A 20,980-nucleotide genomic window follows, 5' to 3' on the forward strand; every position below is an offset into this window, starting at 1 on the left:
GGAGACCCTCTCTGTTTTTACTGCAGCCTCTTGACTGCTCATTTAATATTCTGTGTAACCAAAAATAAATATTCCAATCCACATAAATATGATTCACCTGCATTTTGACAATAGCAGGAATTGATGTAAATTGAAAGGGTTATTATAAGATGTGTTAACATGGGAAACGTCTCTGAGTCCTCATCATAAGCTATTACAGTCCATCAGCTTCTCTCCACACATTTTATTAATTTAATGGATTTCTTTCATTCTTTTTTTAAAAAAGCAGATTTATCATTTGCAATGGACTGGCACTGGCAGAGAATAAATTACACATCCCATCCAATTCACTTTTTTTAGCATGTGATTAGTTATTCCTGACATGAACGGTGCCTTTTAGGCAGCGTTAAAGGTGCCAAAGATCAGTTCACTGTCCCCATTTCAAAAAATGCTGAGAACAAGCCACCAAGCTCTCGCCTTGTTTTGCCTGTTTTATGCTCATCTCTTTTTGATGAGCTTTAATTAACTATAGCAATTAAGACATCCAGGCAAAAACATGCTGCTATCTCCTGTGTGGAGCAGAGCCCCTTTAGAGCTCCATTACATATTAAAGCTGCGATTCTATACTGATTTACCTGGGAGTAAGCCCATTGAATTCAGTGGGACTTACTTCCAATAGACATGTGTAGGATTCATCTGTAATATTAGTCACTTAGAGAAAGATGAGGTTATTCTGAATTTATGGGCTGCTTCCGCCCCGGGCAAAACTATTAAGTTTTCATTGCATGTATTGTTAGATACTGTTTGTGTTCACTGATTGACAGTTGACAACACATTGAATAATGGTGACAGTTTAGTCTAGACAGAAGTGGCAAAGGGTTTTTGTTTGTTTTGGGGGGCAGTGGAGACATTGTCACTTAGACTTCTCAGCCATGAATTCTCTTAACGATCTTGAAAAAATGACATTATGGATTCTCAGTTTTCTGTTTGTGGAATGGGAAGATAATGGCCTACCTCATACAGTTTTTGAGAGGGTGGAGATGGGATTTTGATCATGGAATCATAGAGTTAGAGGTGTCCACAAGGATCATCTAGTCCAAATCCTTCCTCTTAATCAGGATGTCACCTTTCTCAAACATTTCTGAAATGCCATTGCATGCTCAAGGAAGCAGATTCCTGAGTCACCTAAGCATCCCATTTTATTGCTTCAACCACAGTACCTGGGATTTGAAATACAAATAGTATTTCAGCAGGAAAACCCACCACCACCCCCACCACACCTTTTCCGAGGTCTTCTGAAAAAAGCATCTCATTCAACTTATCTATTAATATGAAGAGAGGAGTTAAGGGATTATATTAAGCAAACCAAGACTGAATCAAGCCTGATAAGTTTATGTCAAGGTTCAGCCTTTGAGTTGTTAAACTTTGCTGGTTTGTTTGAGATAGGGAACCATTCTGCCTCAGAAATAATGAAAGATTTTATTTGGATGCTCATACTCAGATGGGATTGTTCTACTGATCTCTCTTGAAAAATCCTTTCTTGTCTCAAGCAATTGTCTCAAATTTTTGTGGTTAAAAACCCCTGGGGTGCGATGAATGCGATACTATTTTGTGCAAAAATGCCAACAGTGGAAATTAATTATTTAATTAGGCAGTACCATCGTCAATTTGATATAGTAAGCCTTACACTCTAGATAGCTTTAAATGGGGGAATTGCTGTTGTTGGAGAAGCAGTAGCAGCAATTGTTTAACATGCCCTTCTGTTTGAAAACCTTTTATTAGACCATAAAGGCATGGCAATTTTTCAGAGTAATATCAGGACAATAACAGAGCAATGCTAACAGTGAATGACACCACTCAGCCTACCACTTCCTTCTATAAGGTAAAAGAACCCTGAGTCTGAATTAGGGGGAGGGCTTTAGCTTAGTGGAAGAATAACTGCTTTGTGTTGCAAAGATCCCAACTTCTCATGGTAGGGCTTGGGAGAGGCCCCATGTCTGAAGCCCTGGAAAGCCACTGCCCATTGGTGTAAATAACAATCCTGAGTCAGATGGACCAGTAGTCTGCCTTGGTATAGGACAGCTCCCTGTATTGTACTTACCTGAGAGTGAGCCCCATTAAACTGAATGGGACTTATTTCTGAGTATACATGCACAAGGATTGTGCTTGCTTTCTGGAGACAGGAGGAGGGCTGCCAAAAATACATATGTTTCACCAGCTCATATTCTCCTGACATTCCCCTCCATCCCTAAAGAGTCAGGTCATTTTGTTCAGTCTTAGCCAGGTGTAGGTACCCTGAAGGCAACGAAGGACTGAGACATGGTGGGAAGGGAACTTAGTTCCTCCCTTCTCCGCTTCACCTTAGATAACCTTAGTGCAATCTGATTGCCATCCATTAAATATCCTTGAATCCTCATGGAACAGTTCCACTTGGGAGTTACCTGCGTATTACCGGCGGCAAAAATAATCTATCATTAGGGTGCCTAGGGTGGCTTTTGACATGATATGAAATGATGGGGGTTGGCTGTGCCAATCACTTTCACATACTCTCTCAACCTTGATGTTGAATGTAAGGCAGCTCTTAGATTTAAGCTGCCTGGAATTAATATTCTTAAACAAGCCCCTCTAACTTGCTTCTGGATCAGGCTGATGGCTGTCACCATCAGGAATTCACCCATCCCTGTAGCCCCAAGGAACAGTCTCAAAGCAACAGGGTTGAAATTCCTTTCCATTCCTATTGCATGTTTAAAAACTGAATATTTCACATACTTTGTCCCAAAATCTGATGTGTTGTGATCGAGTATGAATATATATATTTAAAGGGAGGTATTCAGCTATGCTTTAATCACAGCGGATGTACTGAAATTAAAGCCACATTCATTAATTTCAGTGGGTCTACTCTGAGTAAAGCTTAGTTGGCTATCATGAAAATCCTTATAATTTTATGTAAACGGCATTGTGCAAACTGTGGGGAAATACATCTATTTTTCATTAGGATTCCAGTGCACCAGGTAAAGACTGTGTATGCATATTAGCATATTTTGCAAATAAAAAAAGTTGCCAAGAGCGGATTCAAGGAGCAAATCCCATCATTCTTGCATCATAAACTGCTTTATTATAATGAAGTCAAACGACTCAGCTCTCCTACGCAAACAGGTAACAAATAGCCTCATCTTATTTCCATTACCATGATTGGATGAATAGCTGACCGTTTATCTTCCGGCACTTACTCCATGTTGATTGCCTATTTTAAACAGGCATTCATTTACATGAATTAACACATGTAGGTCCATGCAAATTGCTGCTTCCCTGAAATTAAGCTGAAAACATTGCTCAGTACAGACACTTGGAGGGAGATAATGAATAGCATTATGAAGTGTTTTTCGGTAAGTGTCCCTGCTGTGGCTGTTACTCCTTTAGTTAAATCAAGATTAGAGAACCTGTAGCCTTCCAGACGTTGTTGTCGAGCTACAGCTCCCATAATTCCCTATTGTTGGCCATGTTGGCTGGTGTTGATGGGTCCAACAACATCTGGGGGACCACAGATTTCCCACTCCTGCTTTACACCATAGGACCATATATACTCCTATGTGGAAAGGCAGACTTTTTTTCCATGGGTGGGGGAATGTCATTTCTAGTGAGAAACTGATTATGAGAGCTAATTTTGCTAAGACCCCAATATACTGATGTGGTATCCGACAAAACGGCCAGGTAGAAGTTTCATAATTATTTTGCATCCATCTCTTAATTACCATGCTGCTAATGCAGCAAAAACAATGCAGGAGGAACTTACTAGATACCAGTCTCTGCAGCCACAGTAGGCGCTGTGGTTCTCCAGCGATTTGACTTCACCCCTGGAGGCGCACCCCATTGTCTTTCAAGACAGACGGATGCTAACAATAATAATCTCTTAATTATCTCTATGCACATGGATTTCTCCCCAAACTATTATTTCATACATTTCAGCTTTCCCCGTGCCAATTGATGGTTCAGGAAGGCTTTCAAATCAATCCCCGCCCTCCGCTGTATTCCAAACTCAAAGTGAAATGCATGAGAGAGGCAGTTACATCCCTTTATGCAAGCAGCAAAGTCATTCTCCAAGTTGTGGATTCTTGTGTAACCAAAACACTGCAACAATATATTTTTTTTACAGGAACCATTTGCTTGTATTATTTGTATTAAGCACGAGTCATCCTGATTATTTGTGCCAAACAGAATGATTACATGCTTATTAGTTCAATTTATTCAGTGGGACGTACTTCTTGAAAAGGCATGTATAAGATGTGCCGTGAAGCTGCTATGCTACCTGTACTTACCTGGGAGCAAGTCCCATTGAATTCAAAAGGATTTGCTTTTGCGTAGACATATTTAGGATTCCAGTGTTCAAATGTATAATTGCCTTCAACTAGTGAAATCCCTAAAGAGAATGAACTTGCATCACATTGTTTATATCTTACTAGCACATAATGTGCAGTTCATTTCCCATCACAGTTCATGCATATGAATTTTTATGTACATTTCCAATCACTTTAATGCGGTGTTATTTATTGTGCTTGTTTTCAAAGGTGGCAAATGGCATCCCATTCACATTACAGAATCAGAGCCTAGAATAATAAGTATACTTTATTACAATATGCTTAGCACCAAATATATGTGTGGTGTCACTGCCTGCAATTTTGAGCTAGTCACCGTTTTTTAAAAAAGAGGCATTTCAGTGAAGCGTGGCTTTAAAAGGAGGGAAACCCATTTTAATACAAAATGAGAAAATCTCTTGCATAGAAACATATAATGATCTGGAAAAAAATTATTTAAAGGTATGAATGCATTACTTTAAAAAAGTTTTGCTTTAAAGAAACAGGGACTGAGCACTCTTTGCTTAGTTTGGGTTCGAAAGTGAGCTTGGGCAGGCTCCACGTTTGTGCTCACAAAAGCCTGGCCAAGAAGTTCAGTCCTTGAGAACACAATGAGTTTTTGTTTTGAACACTTGCCAGATGATGGACAAGCAAGGCTGAAACATGAGAAAGATAGAGCTGAAAGCAAATGAAACCACGGTTTAGTAAGCTAGGAATTTAACATTATGCTTGCGCATTCGTCCTTCTTCCCCATCCCTCACTCCTTCCATGGCTTTAGGTCTCGTATCATGATTACTTTCATTTTTTATTACATCAAAAATGATGTAAATTCGAGTTTTAATCTTGGTTTGTATGCAACAACCTGAAACCATGCTAATGTCCTAATGTAGTTTGAAGTCCAAGATTAAACCACAGTTTCCCATGTCAGGTGCTAGTTTAAAGTAATCACAATTCAGGCGTCAAAGTCAATGTATAGGAATTAAAGGGGAGAAGCAAGGAAGGAGCATGCAGGCACAATGATTGTTCTGAGTTTGGAGTTTGGATTGGAGTTTGGATTTGATATCCCGCTTTATCACTACCCGAAGGAGTCTCAAAGCGGTTAACATTCTCCTTTCCCTTCCTCCCCCACAACAAACACTCTGTGAGGTGAGTGGGGCTTGGAGACTTCAAAGAAGTGTGACTAGCCCACCCAGCAGCTGCATGTGGAGGAGCGGAGACGCGAACCCAGTTCACCAGATTACAAGTCTACTGCTCTTAACCACTATACCACACTGGTTGAATAAACCACGTTTTATTAAGCCAATATTGTTGCATCCAGATGAGCCCAATGGCAGTGTTCAGATACGTGAATTGTGCTAGTCATAGTTAAGAACCTACATGATGGTTTGAGTTTCCACAGTGAAATTTTGGAAAACAAGCCTTTAAAATAAAGTTTGACTTGCACCACCAGTTTTGCTGGTGTAGGTTCTGCTGGGTTGCCACGTCATGTCACCGAGCTGCAAGAGGATTGGATTTTCTCTCCTTGCCCTGCCTCACCCCATCCCTTTTGGGGGGACTTACCTCTTTAAATTGCTTGATGACTCAAAAGCAAAATTGATTTGAAAACTTCCATTGATGCAGGCATCCAGGCTTCATGACTTTGATGGAAGGAGGACTATGAAATCTTGTGTTTCCACAGGTTCTCTGCAGTAACAGCCTGCTAGAATCAACAGACTACTGGTTCCAGAATCAGAGGACACCATGCCGGATTGGCATCGCGGAGGACAAGTTGGAGAAGAACTATGCCTCTGTAAGTCCTTGAGTGATCTGAACCCTAGCAGGAGAAGGAATGTGCAGTCAGAACAGTGAATAAATCATAAATCTGAAAATGTATTGGCTTGTTGTTTGAAAACCACTGCCTATTAGCAAAAACACAGTCAACTATTTAGGCAATCAAAAATGAAAGTACGCAACTCTACTGCATGTTTCTGATTTCTGCTATCAGTGCTGGCTTACATGAAATTAGAGGATTACAGAGCAGGAGAGGGAGTGGCAGGTGAGATTGATCTCAAGAGAGAAGACTACCCAGAGTAGAAGGGAAAAGGTGTCAGTAATGTGGCTTTTGTTAAGATGAAGCTTGTATAGTATCTTGGCCACATTCAACTTTTAAAATGTTACTTTTAGGACTGCTTTTTGTATTGCATTTCTCCTCTAATGGAGGTTGCTCTGTAGAGCAGGCATCCCCAAACTCGGCCCTCCTGATGTTTTGGGACTACAGTTCCCATCATCCCTGACCACTGGTTCTGTTAGCTAGGGATGATGGGAGTGGTAGTCCCAAAACATCTGGAGGGCCGAGTCTGGGGATGCCTGCTGGGGATGCATGTTTATAACCAAGTATAGAGAAATTGTAACATGAAGAATGGTTATTTGGCTAGAGAGCTAGTTAAGCAACCATAGGTATACCTTTGCAACATTAATACTGGTAAACAGAACTGTACGTAGAACAGAACTTACTCTTCCCAGATTACGGTATTTATTTAAAGATGCTTTCCGTGTGCAGGGATGGAGAACCTGTAGTCCAACTCCCTTAAACCCCAGCCAGCATGGCCAATGGGCAGGGATGATGGGAGTTGTAGTCCAACAATATCTAGACTGCTACACATTTCCCACCCCTGTCTTTAATGCTGTGTTCATGCTATCTCTGAACCACCATCAGTAGCAACTATGGTTACTGTAGGAATAAGTTAATAAGGCATGCATTTTGCTGCCCACTTTTTAATCAACAAGAACAATTTGGTTATAATGGGGAGTGGAAGCAAGCTGTGCATCCCACAGGTCTGTTTGTGTTCTTACATTGCTTTCAAGCATTGTTCCTAGTACTTGGCGTGCCAACTGAGAATTAGTGGTGTGTGTAGTTACTTTATCTTGCAACAGTGAGTATGAGTCAAGCTACCCTTTATTTTTTATTTTATTTTTTTAAAAAGCTTTGCATCTTTGGGTCTTTGTTTCCTCCCCAAACCTAAGCTGTTATTACTAGAGAAGTATTTTTAGTTTAATCCCTACCTTAATTATATTCTGCCAAGGAAGAAGAATAAGTTAGCTGGAGGTTAAAACCGTGGCAGTAACAAGCCACAGCCCTTTCCCAAATATGGTACATCAGTGAACACAAGGCCTTTTAAAGGCGTGTCATCACGTGGCCTTCTCATTAGTAAATGTGAAGGAATACAGCCAAGATACAATGTCCTCTCTGTTCCAGCGTCGCACATGTCCCTTATTATTATTAGATCACAAAATTGTTTACTAGCCCATCTGCTTCACACATGCCTGTGTTAATCATTTGCTGCCTTTAACAGGGAGAAAATAACCAAATTGTGCAAAGCTTTCCTGACTCGTCGCCTAGAGACAGTTCTTACCTGCTTAAGTGGCCAAGCAACAGCTTCCGTATAATTCTGGGTTGTTTCCGCTAGCAAAGGTTCTGTGTGTCTCATTCCATGGTCTTGTGGCAGTGGTGCCCTCCTCCCAAAGCTGGAGTGACTTCATGTCAGCAAAAGAGTCTCCCCTGGGTGTCTGTAAAGGAGAGCCCATGGCTAGGGCTCAGCCTGGCACCATGCATAATCTCCAGTCAGATGATCAGGGTGTTGTTTACCTGCTGTGCCTGCTTCTGTCATGCAAGCCAATATATATATGCTTGGTGTGGTGGTTAACAATATCAGGTTCAGAAGGGGGAGACTCCACTTCAAATGACAGCTCAGCCGGTGAATTCTCCTGCCCCAATCTCTCACACTTACTCGCTAGCCTGCTGAACAGAGTTGTTACGAGGGAGGAGGAAAATAATTTATCCCTGATCTTTGTTGTGGAAGTTTGCATTAAAATGTAAATATTGCAATCTCTAATACATAAGTAACCAAATAGGGATTTCATACCCTGCTCCCCCCCCCAGCCACTCAGCGAGAAAAGAAAAAAGCTGTTCAGGACCAAATTGCACATGATGCTTAACATATAGCATGCGGGGGGGGGAGAGAAGTTTTTCATTTCTGCACAGATTTAAATCTGTGTTGTTTAAATACAGCCTCAGTTGTTATTGGGATCATGAAATGCAGAAATTTGGCTCTTCCTTCCCCAGCTGTGACCCCCCCACCTCTATAAAACTCCGGTCCCCAGACTATCTGAGTTAGTAAAAAGGTTCCAACTGGCCCCAGTGGAGGTTATTTTACTAGCCCTCATAGCTGTTTAGGAGAAAGGCAATGTTAGAAACTGAAATATGAAAGCTAGGAGCTAAATGGCACCATAAACCTAGGTTATGGGCACAACAACAGAATGTCTAGGCGCACTTTTTTTACAACAAGAATACAAAGCCGAAAATGAATGAACTGTAGCTAAAATCTTATGTTCATTTTTCACATGGTCTAGTTCTCATCTGAAGACTGCAAAAAAAGCAATACTTCTCGTGCCGCCCCCCTAATATTCTTATGAGGATCCTATCTCCAATCTACAGAGAGTGGCTGGAAGTGGAGAGGCAGAAAAAGGTCCTCCTTTCCTTCCAGCAGTGGCAGTTTTAATCTGAAATCTTAGGCGCAGTACTGTACCCAGAGCTCAGAAACTGCCCGCATTAATGAAATTCCCTGTCGCAAAACACAGCTAGAACAATGGGAGTTTTGAATGCTGGGGAAAGGACAGTTTTTAGCTGGTATCATAGATGGGAACAGTACTATTAACAATCAGGTTTTCCCTTGTGCCTATAAATAAAGTTGGAGGTGTAGCTGCCTTAAGCATAATGCAAAGTTTGACACCTAGTTCTCCTCTCAGGCACCTTAACTGCTGCTGAGTCTGGACAGAGCCAAAGTTACTGCTGCATTTCCCCTTCCTCATTTCAGGCCATGGCTTCTATTTCAAAACAAATGGTCATCTCATAAGGCTTATGGAGAGCAAATAGATCAGCACTGCATAGATCTGCCCTGCTTACCAGACGAAAGATGTCTCTTGGGCTGTTGCAGCACAAGTCCCTGCCATTCTTGAGTGGCAACTCATGAACTGGAAGCTTATGTTTTATCTGTTTAAATTTATTGTTGCCTGACTGTGTTCGGGATTGTGGGGTACACTGGGGAAATAGCCCAGCTCATCCAATAATTGCTATTCTACCGGGTTTGTTCTCTTGCTCGTTTGCTCTTGCCTGTTACGGGTGTATTTGGAGACCACTTTTGACAAATCCACTTAGTAATAAATAAATAGGAAACTTGCAAAAGTGCTGTTAGAAGAACTGGGCATATAGCCCGGGACTGGCAAGGCTGTAAATGATGCTCCATAGGGCCAGGTGGTTGATGCGGAGCATGATGCGTATTTGACGATGCTGCCTTTACTTTGCACCTGTGATCTATCACAGCCCTTAGAAATGGAATCCCCAATGAGTCTTCAGCTTGATGTTGCTTATGCATTGGCACGATTGCTTGCTATCATGAGTCCAGGGTTTACTGTGACCCAGATGACGTCAGGTAGAGAGAAATGGTGCCTTGCTAATCATTAGCATATTGTACAAAAGGGTAGCAGATGGCTTGCATGACATAAATATTTATTGGCATATTTTCTTTAAGTTTAAATTACAAGTGACAATCAATTTAGACCAAAACCAAAAAGGAGTAATCCTTAATGAGAAGAAAACATTTACAGCTGTTTCTGAAGCAATGAAATCTGAAGAAAGGGACTCTTGGCAATGCAGCCAAGTAGTTAAACTAAGGACAGTTTTTAATGTGCCTATAAAGCCACTAGGATATTATTTTTCTTGCAGGCTCTTGAAATATAATTGGCACTAAGCGTCAATTACATTCTTTTCTGAGCACTTTCCAAAATGTGGCAAGACACATAGTGGTGCTTCTTGAAATATTTAGGCAGGGAGTAGAGTGGGAAATCTGACCAAATCTGGTGTGTGTTGCATTAAGGCAGCAACTTCAAAACCTTCCTAGGCCAAAGAGAGTAAACATTCAGAAAGCTTTTAACTATTTAGAGCACTTTCCTTTTTTTGAATTGTGGATGTGTTTGCTGCCCTGGGCTCCTTCAAGAGGAAGGGTGAGCTATACATGCAATAAATAATAATAATAATAATAATAATAATAATAATAATAATAATAAATAATAGCCTTTGCCCAATCCAGCGTCCTTCAGGTGTTTTGGCTAAAGTTATACCACTGGGACATGGAAATCTGCATCATGACATTTTTTTCTCCCCAAAGGGCAAACATTAATTGGGTGAGGAGGAAATGGTTAAGTGCTTTGTCAGACTTCTTCTGTCAAAAGGAGAGCTATTCCCTGCAGCTGCCATGTTTTATCACCCTAAGCAGAGGAATGGGGAAAGGAGTGTGACAGCAAGGACCATGTGTTTTTAGAATGCCAATAGACGGGTAGCAGGAACGAGGGCGTGACAGTTTCCATGTACTTCGTAGGATATGGTAACAAAAATGAAAGAGAGGAGAATAGCTTGCAAACCAGTTGGCATTACCTAGGGTTGTCATATTTCAAACAGTGAAAAAAAATCCGGGCAGAAAAGTTGTTGAGCTTTTTTGGGCAAAATCTCCCAAAAATGCCGATTTTTGAACTATTTTTATGGGGAAATGGCAAAAACTGCACTGCCAACATGGGGTGCTATACATCCAAATTTTCCTGGAGATTTCTCCGATTTCCGCCCAGACACTGCTGCCAACTGCAGTATTCTGGATATGTCTGGAAAAGTCCAGATGTATGGCAACCCTACGTTGCCTGCTATTTGAGATGAATAATGTTCTCTCCAACTTGCTTGAATCATAGATTCAGCCCCTGCAATGCAGAAATATGTAGCTGTCCCTTAAGGGGATCGAACCTGCAACCTTAGCATCAGCACCCAAGCTCTAATCAGCTGAGCTATCCCGTCTGAACAATGCATGTAGGTGGTTCGTTTCATGCAGCACTCACCTCTCACACATATTTTCTCTTTCAGATTTGTTGAGCATAAGGTGAGGCGGCTGAAACTGGCTAAGTCATCTAGTTAGCTAGCAGAGGAGGAGAAGCCTGTTCTAGAGATAACATCTACAGTGTTGCAGGAAATGATCTTTACAATTTAATAAGTATCTCTATTGTTCTTATTTAAAAATTGTTTATTAACAGAGAAAACAGTATACCATCAAGTTACTCGTAAGAGTGTAGGAGCAAGCTGTTTTGCTCTCAGCAGGAATGTTTATATTCCTATGGTTGCTGCAATTTAATGAGCAGGTTAAGAAGTAAATAGAACAATTCAGGGAAGGGGGGGTGATCCCTCGGTTATTCTTGTTTTTATTACATTGTTGTCTTGTGAATTTCATTAAGAAATAACTCCAAAATCCACAACAGGGCAATACCTTTATTAGGAACAACCAAAACGTCAAAATAGTGGCGTGCTTTGGAGTTCTGCAGAATTCTATATTAGGCAAGATGTTATGCAGAGCTGGAGGTAGAAGGATAAGGAAATGTCTTATGACATTCAAAAAGTGGGCCTTCTCAGGAGTGGCACCATTCCACATGCCACAGAATGTTCATGAGTCAGAAACTGGTTCATTTTAAATGCCCCCTGAAGTCTTAACTGGGCTTGGTTGCAAGGTTCTGCTATATTTATGAATCTAGGTGCATATTATGAATCCTAGATGCATGTTGCTATGATACATGTAGTTTATTTGTGGTGATGATGATGATGATGATGATTTAGTGTTTAAACGTCTTGGGGATTCTGCCTATTGAGTGGAATATATATCTAATTAAATAACTAGCAAAGAAGTATGAAACTTAGGCTAGATGTTGTAGCCATGTGACCGGCTTATAGCCTCAGTTCCAAGCTGCAGACTCCAGACTGAATAATAAGGGAGCAATCCTATTATGAGATTCACTGGGATGAGTGGGGTTAGGATCCAGTGGGTCTCTGGCTGCGCTTTGTTGCCCCACACCCTCAGCTGAGCTGGAAATATGCTAGCATATCTCCCCCATCTTGGCTTAGCTGCTTCAGCTGAGCCTGGTGGATCTTAAGCCTGAAAACGGGGCATTCCAGTGGTGGGGGCAGAACAAGAGACAGGAGACTTAGCCTGGATCCTATCTGTTCATCTCAGTCATGTGGACCTGCCAACCCGATCTAAGATATGTCGGCAAAAAAGGTGGTGTAACTCCAACCGCTATCTGTTTTTCTGAGACACGCTGCCTTAGTGCTTCTTATGAAGTTTTTGCAATTGTGCTTCTAATGCCACAGGGTAACAACATCAACATGCTACTGTTGAATTCCAGATGCCTCCTTTTATGGCAGGACACTCAGAGGACCTCAGTACTCTAGACCTCCAAGCTCTATATACGCAAGTGTTCTCTCTACTTCCATATTGGGAAGTGATCCAGAGATGCTGTTCCATGGTGCAAGATTCCATGGGGGCATCACAGCCCCCTTCGTGCGTATCTGTTGTGCTTGTAAAAGTACATGACTGCACAACCGGAGAAACTTGCAATAAATTAAAACGGGTCACATCAAAACAAGGTGCCAAAAGATAATAAATATCCCACTTGAGTGGCTCTTTTCCTGTCACAATATACAGTATTGTCTTGAAACCCTATAACTGAAGTCAAGGTTCTGGAAGTGCTTCCAAGAGAAACTTCAAAACGTCTCTCGTTTCCTCATTATATTTTCAGTTCCATCACCGTGAGCATGATTTTATGAGATGAATGAAAGGCCATTTAATCCAAATGTTTTCATTTCCACTCTCTGTAGCTGTTATGTGTATGGTTTTCCCCCTGCCAACGAGGTTTTGGCATCTATGAAAATTACCATGAGATGCACTCCATCAATTTCTTCCAAATAATTAGTCTGAATATGTTCCAGTGAGATGGGTTTCATTTTCTGTAAATATTGTGCTTCTGTACATTTCTTTGTTGACATGTTTTGCTTAAATAAGTCATCCTTGCATTACTTGGCATTATGTAGTCTCTCTTAAGAGCTATATTCCTATCCTGGAATACGCAAAGCTCATGGGGCACAGGCATCTTTTTTTACCTATCAATTATCTACAACTCAGGGTTGAGTCACCCGTGAACAATATCATATAGCCATGGGACTAAAGACACAGTTTCAGTGATAATGTGGGTTCTGTATAAGTGAGCAGTGGTGAGAAAATGGCAAAGTCCTGTCAGTGCATGGGGGCAGTTTTGCATAAGATTGTGCCTCATGGCATATTCATATGATCATAGAACCATAGAATTGTAGACTTGGAAGAGATCCCAAGAGTCCAACCCCATGCAGTGCAGCAAACTCTGCTCACAGCTACCCCTGGGTGGGCTCGAACCTGCAACCTTCAGGCTGTCAGTCAGACATGCTGACCTTTTGAATCCCCGAGTCATGTTAAAACTTTTTAGCATTTTTGGAATTTGGAAGTTGAAAAATTCAGCTCACCCAAATGGTCACGAGTGATGGGAATTGTATCTTAAAACATCTGGTGTGTCCCAGATGTTAGGGTTAGGGAAGGGAAGCAGTAACTTGAAGCTACTAAAGGAAGAAAAGGTGGTCACACACTTCATATATGACACTTCTGCATACTTGTATACTTCTGTAGACATTTGATGTACATATATTTTTAAGTTTAACCATAAGAGGGGTTCGTGGTATAGGAATGTTCAAGCCATATTGTGGTTATTAAACTGAGATTAATTCACAGTTTCCCTGTTCAGATACAACAGGAACTGTAGTTTAAAGTATAACCAGACCATGGTAGAAGTCCCAAAGCTGGTTTGCCAGGCTGATTTTCAGCCTAGTAAATCATGGGCTATTGAGCTGAGATCATGATGTGTAATTCGTTGTTGGAGTTACAAAAAAGTTTAGAATTCCCGTCCTCTTTAGTTCTCACCTTATCAGTGTTGTTTCTTCTCCATTGTTCTCAAACCCCTATAGATATATGTACGTACTGTGTTCACACCATTTTCTTGGCTCTCTTCATGCATTTAATTAAATAGGTTGTTGCCTCCAAAATCTCACGATGCTATGAGCTATTTCACTTTTAAGCGGTCAAACCCCCCCCCCTCCTTTTTTAAAATATAACGACTGACTTTTCATCAAAATTAGGTACTATTTTAAAACCTCCTCAGTCGAGCTGAGTGTGACAGGTGCAGACTTTGCCTGACGTACTGTGCCTCTGGTGATTCAGCTGCTCTCTGCAGTTCGCCTCAAGGTTTAGGCACTGTCTCCCGATGACAATCCTCTGGAATATGAGAGATGTTGATATGGTTTATCTGCCACATATAACTAGCAACTGTTAATGCTGTGAGCTGCCTTGGGTCCTGCACTGAACATAAGAACAGCCTTCTGGATCAGGCCAGTGGCCCATCTAGTCCTGCATACTGTTCTCATGGTGACCAACCAGATACCTGTAGGAAACCGGCAAGCAGGACTTGAACACAAGAGCACTGTCCCCCACTCCACCCCTAGTTTCCAGCAACTGGTATTCAGAAGCATTAGTTCCTGGGCTGGTATCCACTGATAGTCTTATCCTCCATGAATTTGTCCTGTTGTCTTTTTAAGCCCCCCAAGTTGGTACCCATCACCACCTCCTGCAGGAACAAGTTCCATAGTTCTACGTACTGTGTTAAGAAGAACGGTGTAGAGCAGGGTTTCCCAAACTTGGGTCTCCAGCTGTTTTTGGACTACGACTCCCATCATCTCTAGCTAGCAGGACCAGTGGTCAGGGATGATGGGAATTGTAGTCCCAAAACAGCTAGACACCCAAGTTTGGGAAACCCTGTAGCAGAGGGTCTAGGAAAGTGGGTGCTGGCCTGCCATCAACATCTCTGTGGCCTCGCGCCCTTGTCTCCTGAACACAAAGTCTGCTAGATGATTCTGACAGTGTTTAGCTGAATTATAGTGCCTGCACACTGCTGCTGTTTGTGTGTGTGGAGGGGAGGAATACAGGTGCACACTAGAAATGCAGGCATGCGTCATTAAAGTGAGTTAACTGCCCTTTCAGTGTAGTGCAGGGGTGGGGAAATCCACATTAAAAAAGGAACACAGACTTCTTGTGGTTAGGAAAGTGACAGGGGAATGCGCTGAAAAGTATGAGGTGAATGAATGATTAGCAAGACGACACATAAACACCCCACAAGCAAATCAGGATCAATACTCTTTGTTGCAAATCAGAACGAATGCTCGATAAAGATTGGGCGTAATCTAACCACTACATAAGTTTTGTGCAAAGCTCATCAGGATGGATGCTGAATAAACAGAGCTTCTGGAGGTGGCCCAAGTTAGGATTCTACCTTTTGGTTGAGAGAATCACAGGGAAGGTTTTAACTGGATTCAAGTGAATGTGGTTAGAATCCTGCTTCAGACCTTCATGCTAAGCAGGTTGGAGAAGAAACTGGAATGTGTGGGGACATCGCAGGTGAGCCTTGCATGCCCTCTCCTCACCGTAAGGGCACACGTGTGTGTGTGTGTGTGTGTGTGTGTGTGTGTGTGTGTGTGTTGTAATGCCTAAAGAAGGCTTTCAGCATACTAAAATATCACAAGACAAGCCACACTTTCCAACATGTGGGTGTGTAGAAAGGGGTGCAGGGTTTCTTTTTTAAAGTGACACATATTAACCCCCCCCCCCAAAGCAAATTTATAACCACTGCTGTGTGGAGAAAGGAGTTTGTGTGAGGTGTTGATGTGAGCTGTAGCTGGATGGGAATGTTACACATGTGTATATAACATTATATCCTCAGAAATGGATCAATAGACATCACATGTGCTGTGTGTATTTCTTAAATGATCTAGTAGCTAGGAGAATTGTCTAGCTTACCCTTACCCTAGTTTATAATTCAAATTTTACTCTCAGGGATATTGCTGTGAGATAAATTATAAATAATATGATAGTGAAGTCAAGCGTGTGCTAAAACAATGGACTGATTTTAAATTGTGGATGTTAAAGTTCAGCTCTGGCAACCTTTCCCTGAATTATACAGTGGCATTTAAGGTTTCAAGAGCATATATTTAAGTTGTCAAATTAATTGAATTGATGACTTTAACGCAGGTGAGCAGGTTGACAAGTGTTGATGATTCATGACTCGCAGAGGATGCTTATAGCTGCTGTTTTTACAGACCTTTGATACAGTATGCATGTGTTTAAAAATAGACAAAAAGTGTGGAAATAATAATTATCACCTCAGCAAAGCCTAACACCACCAGAAAGGGCAGACAGATCTACAAGGTTGTGGTTGTAACACTGAGAACACATCTCAACGTGTCTCATTGAGATTTCAGAGATTAAATGTGATGTTAAAATGAAAAAATAGTGACTATTAGCAAATCACGAACCTTTCTCAGTTGACTGAGACAGACCCATTGGCACCAACAGAGTATAATAAAATTCTTACATTTAGTCACTAAACTACCACTTCTGTGATACATCTGACAGTCTTGAGTACACACTAATTATACAGTAAGTAGACAAGAGGTTTCTAGAATGTAACACGTGTCCACAGGTCCTTGTAGTGTGTCCTGTCAGTGACTCCTTGAAAGATTAACGGGACATTATGCATTTCTGTTAAATTACAGAGTTCACATGTGTAGTATCTTAATATCACAATGTTGTTCATTTATAATCCCAAAAGCAAAACAAATAACTCAGAATTTTAAAATTCAGCATACCCCAGCAAAGCTTTAAGGTCCAGTTTTCAAACAAATTGGAAATATTTTGCTGTCAAAATATGTACTGTTGGCAGGAAAAGGTCCAGTATTAGTTGCTGTTGTAATACCGAGTTGGGGGAAGTACAGAAAAGAAAAAGTTGGATGTATACTATTGAATAAGTTCCGTCAGCGGGTGCAGGGCAACTGAAAGATGTAATTCATAAATGCACACATTTTTACTTGCTGTCATTGACTTGGTTCATGGCTTTAGGCTGAAAGAAAGAGATGCCATTTTGGCTACCTATCTCTTCCAAACAAACAAGCAAACACTGCAAGTAAAAAGGAAAAGGAGGGGAAAACCTTAGTCCATCAAGGAGAAAACTCACATCCAGTCTGAAGTGGTACAGTCCACTCTGCCACCTAAGTATTCTAACAGCACATTCTGCTGCATGAGCAGGGCTGGCTCACATATAGCAGAATCATGAGGTCATAGAATGGAGCATACCATTTGAAACCGCAAGTGAGGGGGGGTGCCTTAAAAAAAGACCACATCTCCCATGTAAAAACTTGCTGCAAAGCACACACACCCCAGTGCTAGTTTTCTGGGGGGGCGGGTGTTTATTGGCGTGAATCTTTGTACTTTTATCCATTTACTGTATTTATTTTTCCAGATTTGAACTATAAAATGGTGATTTTCTTGAGTCAAAATGAGAGTACCCCTAAACATTTTAAAGAAAAAAAGCACTGCATAAGCCTCAATTTCTGGAAGTTGTTGGTAAGGCCTCTCCTCCTACCAGAGGGGAGGTGTTGTGAGAGGGAGCCGTTCCTGCGTCGGCAGGGGGGGCGTATTCGGCCCCCTGTGTCAGTTTCCCGGCTGCCGCATCACGCCAGTCAGCCAGCCAATAGGGCTGGCTTAGGGTGGGGTTTAGCCACATTCAAGCGACCGCGGCGGCCCCATGTCCTCATTCTGCTAATTAAACATCATCTGCCCCCCCCAAAAAAAAAGTTACAAGAGGGCAGCTATTTGCATAAAATTTGCATATGAAGATTTACATGTTTTAGTGCAGATTTAGAAAGGATTGTTTTAATTTAAATAGAAATGCTATGCATCTCACCATAGCGGGGAAGAATGACCAAGTCACCTGTTTGCTTGCTCAGTTTGCTGCCAGCTGTCTTCTGGTGATGGGCAGCTTCAGGGCTCCTGTTCTGCTTTCTAATGGTTTTTTAAAAAAATCTTTAAACTGGATGCAGTCCTTCAAAACAGAGGACTGCCTTCTGTGAATTAAGACTCCTGGCCATCCTAGCAAGGAAATAAAACACATTAGAGGAAACAGGAGCTGTAGAAGCCTATGTGAATCCCTGAAGACTTGTCAAGAAATCTCTGGTTTGAAGACTGCTGAAATGGTTTGCTCCCTTTAGGTGTTTAACTGTCAACGGCAGAGGTTTGATGGACCCGTGTGGGGTGGGTAGCAGGGCAAGACTAGGCAGAAGGGAACGGTGTGGGTAAAAGAATCAAATGCAAGGTAGCGTAAAAAAACCTTCCCCATGATTAGATTTAAGCAAGCTTGTGATATATAATTACTGCCTCAGATGATTAGATTATGGTTCAGGCATCTGAAGCAGAAGGGAGACTTCAGAGGCAGAGGTAGCAGGCAAGACAGGAGATTTATACCTCTTTTTATTACATATAAAACTAAGTCACTAAAGTTAACAGACCATCTTTTTCAGTCACCTTTCTTTCTTTTTTGCAAGTGGCAAGTAAACGTTTCACACGTGGATCTCCGAAGTTGTGTGCGTATTTATTTGTATATTTCTTTATTCAGGTATTTAGGTAGTTCGCAAAATGACTCACCACTTGTTTTGAGCATTTAATTGTAACACCCGGTAGGGTAGTAATGTTATGGAAGCCATAATACATTGTTAACAGCTGGCTGGTGTTTTAAGACTCCTTCGGAAACGTAGGAGGTAATTCTTAGAGTTTTTAAATAATTGAACCTGTCAACACAGTCATGCACAGAGTTTTTAGAACCTTTTCTTCCTCCCTTTTCAAAAAATGAATACTGGTTTTTGTCAAAAACTGTAATGCAGCATAATTGGCTAGCCTGAACTGGCAGAACAAAGCCCAACATAAAATATATGATGGAAGTTACTGAAATAACAGTCACCTTTAAGTCAAATCTTACATAAAACCAACCATGCATACCTTTGGGAAATTGTTACTTAGGCTACTGATTTTTTTAAGTGTATAGCAACAATGAGGTAGGTGTTTTTCTCACAATATTCCTGGTTTGTCTAAAGTGGTGCTGCTTAACTGCCTTCGCTATAGGTCTGGTTCATGTCAGTAAGTGGGTCAAACCGGTGGGCGCAATCCAACATAGACGCTTGAGTTTATACAATATGAAATCATACTTTAGTGATACATGTATGAATTATACAGTAAGTCTCCAGCTAGTATGCTCCCTTTCTCCCTTCTGCATTTGCACACGAGGACAGGAGATTTCAAGCTGATATGTAAGCTTTGGAACAAACTTCAGTTTCCCATTTAGCCTGAATGAGTGGAAGACGAGGGTTTGTTCAAAGCGTTGTTTGAACAAGATTAAGACAGCACTGGAAATGGCTGTGGCATGTGTAAACAGCACCACCCTCTCGCACCCAGAACTCATGTACCACAAAGAAAGGCTGAGCTGGTAACCACAAATATGTGTCAGTCAGCTTCCAGAATCCAAAAGGTCAAGCAAGGGGGGCATGAGGGGGGTCGCTAGGCTAGCTTAGTAGCTCCAAAAGAAGTAAAGGTGAAGGACATTGTCATTTTTTTGCCTTGAACATCAAAATGCCTTCGGCCAGCCATTGAACATCCAGCCCAAATGGCTACAATGCCTATCTGTTGTGGCATAACTTTTATTAATACAAAGAGATATCCAAGGGCAGTTTTAAAAAATAGCACACCAAAGCAGCTCATCTTTATGCTGTAACTTCTGGTGATTGACTGTATGATGCAGTTGGTGAATGCATCGTTGCTTTTCCGCTTGTACACTGTGGTGTCCCAACATGGCAGGAGTTTTGAGGTTATTCAGCATCTCTGCCTGCCAAGGTTATGGTTTTTATTTTTAAGCGTGACAGCTTTATTTCGTGAAGCCACTTACATTTTAAAATTCGTTTTAACATCTCTTTTTTTTCCTGTATTGCTACCAAGTTTTGAAAGTGCAGAGATAAAGAGAACAGATTGAAACTTTTTTTTTTTTAATCCTCTGTTACTAATTCTTTTCTTTTGGAATGGAGGAAGGCATGTTTTAGTTCAATTTAGCTGTTCTTGCTTGTACCAAAGCTTCTTTGCCAGGGCCAACACAAGATGCTTTGTCATCTGAGGAGAGGCAGACCAGCTACATCTGCCTCCATGTGGGGTGGCTCCCATCATCTCCTCTTCCTCCTTCCCCCACTGCTCCCACTTTCTCCTCTGCTCCTCCCACCTTGTGGTGTTTGAGGTCTTATCAGCGATGTCTTATTTGGAAGAACATAGGGCCCTTTCTCAGAGCAGCACATTGTGGGCAGGGGAGCTTTGGAGAGTGCCTGCCTGCAGTGACCGACACCTTTGTGATTAAAGTTTGGCAGTTTAGTACTATTTGCCATCATGAGCAATATACAAACTGATCTGCTTCAGGTCCAATTTGCCCACAATGTTCCGTGCTGAGAAAGGAACCTCCTGAGATCAGGGCAAGGCAGGCAAGAACAAGTGAGCTGCCACCACATTCCTGTAACTTCCAAGTGGCAGTAGCATTTCCAGAGAGAGAGCAGCAGCAGTCAGCCAATCAGCTAGCCAGCAAAACAGCAGCAAGTGATGAGCATCTGCAGGTGAGAGAGGCTGTATGCTTGTGGTAGCAAGTGGATGGGCTGGAGTGGCACTAATCCAGTGTCTCTTCCCATCTGCTGCTTGAGGCAAGGGGCTCAACGTGTGTGCTGCTACTGAGTTTCTGGCAAATTATTTCTTTCTTCCGAGTTGAAGGTTGATTGAGGAAAGAGCATTAAACACACTGCAACCTGATTCATA

The 20,980-nt window shown here is 41.6% G+C and overlaps 1 protein-coding gene across 4 annotated transcripts in view; it reads left to right on the forward strand.

Annotated features, from left to right (window-relative positions):
• Positions 1 to 20,980, forward strand: part of SPHKAP (SPHK1 interactor, AKAP domain containing) — a 76,263-nt gene that overhangs the window by 28,342 nt on the left and 26,941 nt on the right. For all 4 annotated transcript variants that reach the window (XM_083613667.1, XM_083613668.1, XM_083613670.1 and 1 more), the window contains exon 3: positions 6,010 to 6,120. In XM_083613667.1, coding sequence (XP_083469793.1) covers positions 6,010 to 6,120 — 111 coding nt within the window. The remainder of the gene's footprint in view (positions 1 to 6,009; positions 6,121 to 20,980) is intronic.

The sequence above is a fragment of the Podarcis filfolensis genome (genome assembly GCF_964270895.1).
Source record: "Podarcis filfolensis genome assembly, chromosome: 5".
Classification (NCBI taxonomy): Eukaryota; Metazoa; Chordata; class Lepidosauria; order Squamata; family Lacertidae; genus Podarcis; species Podarcis filfolensis.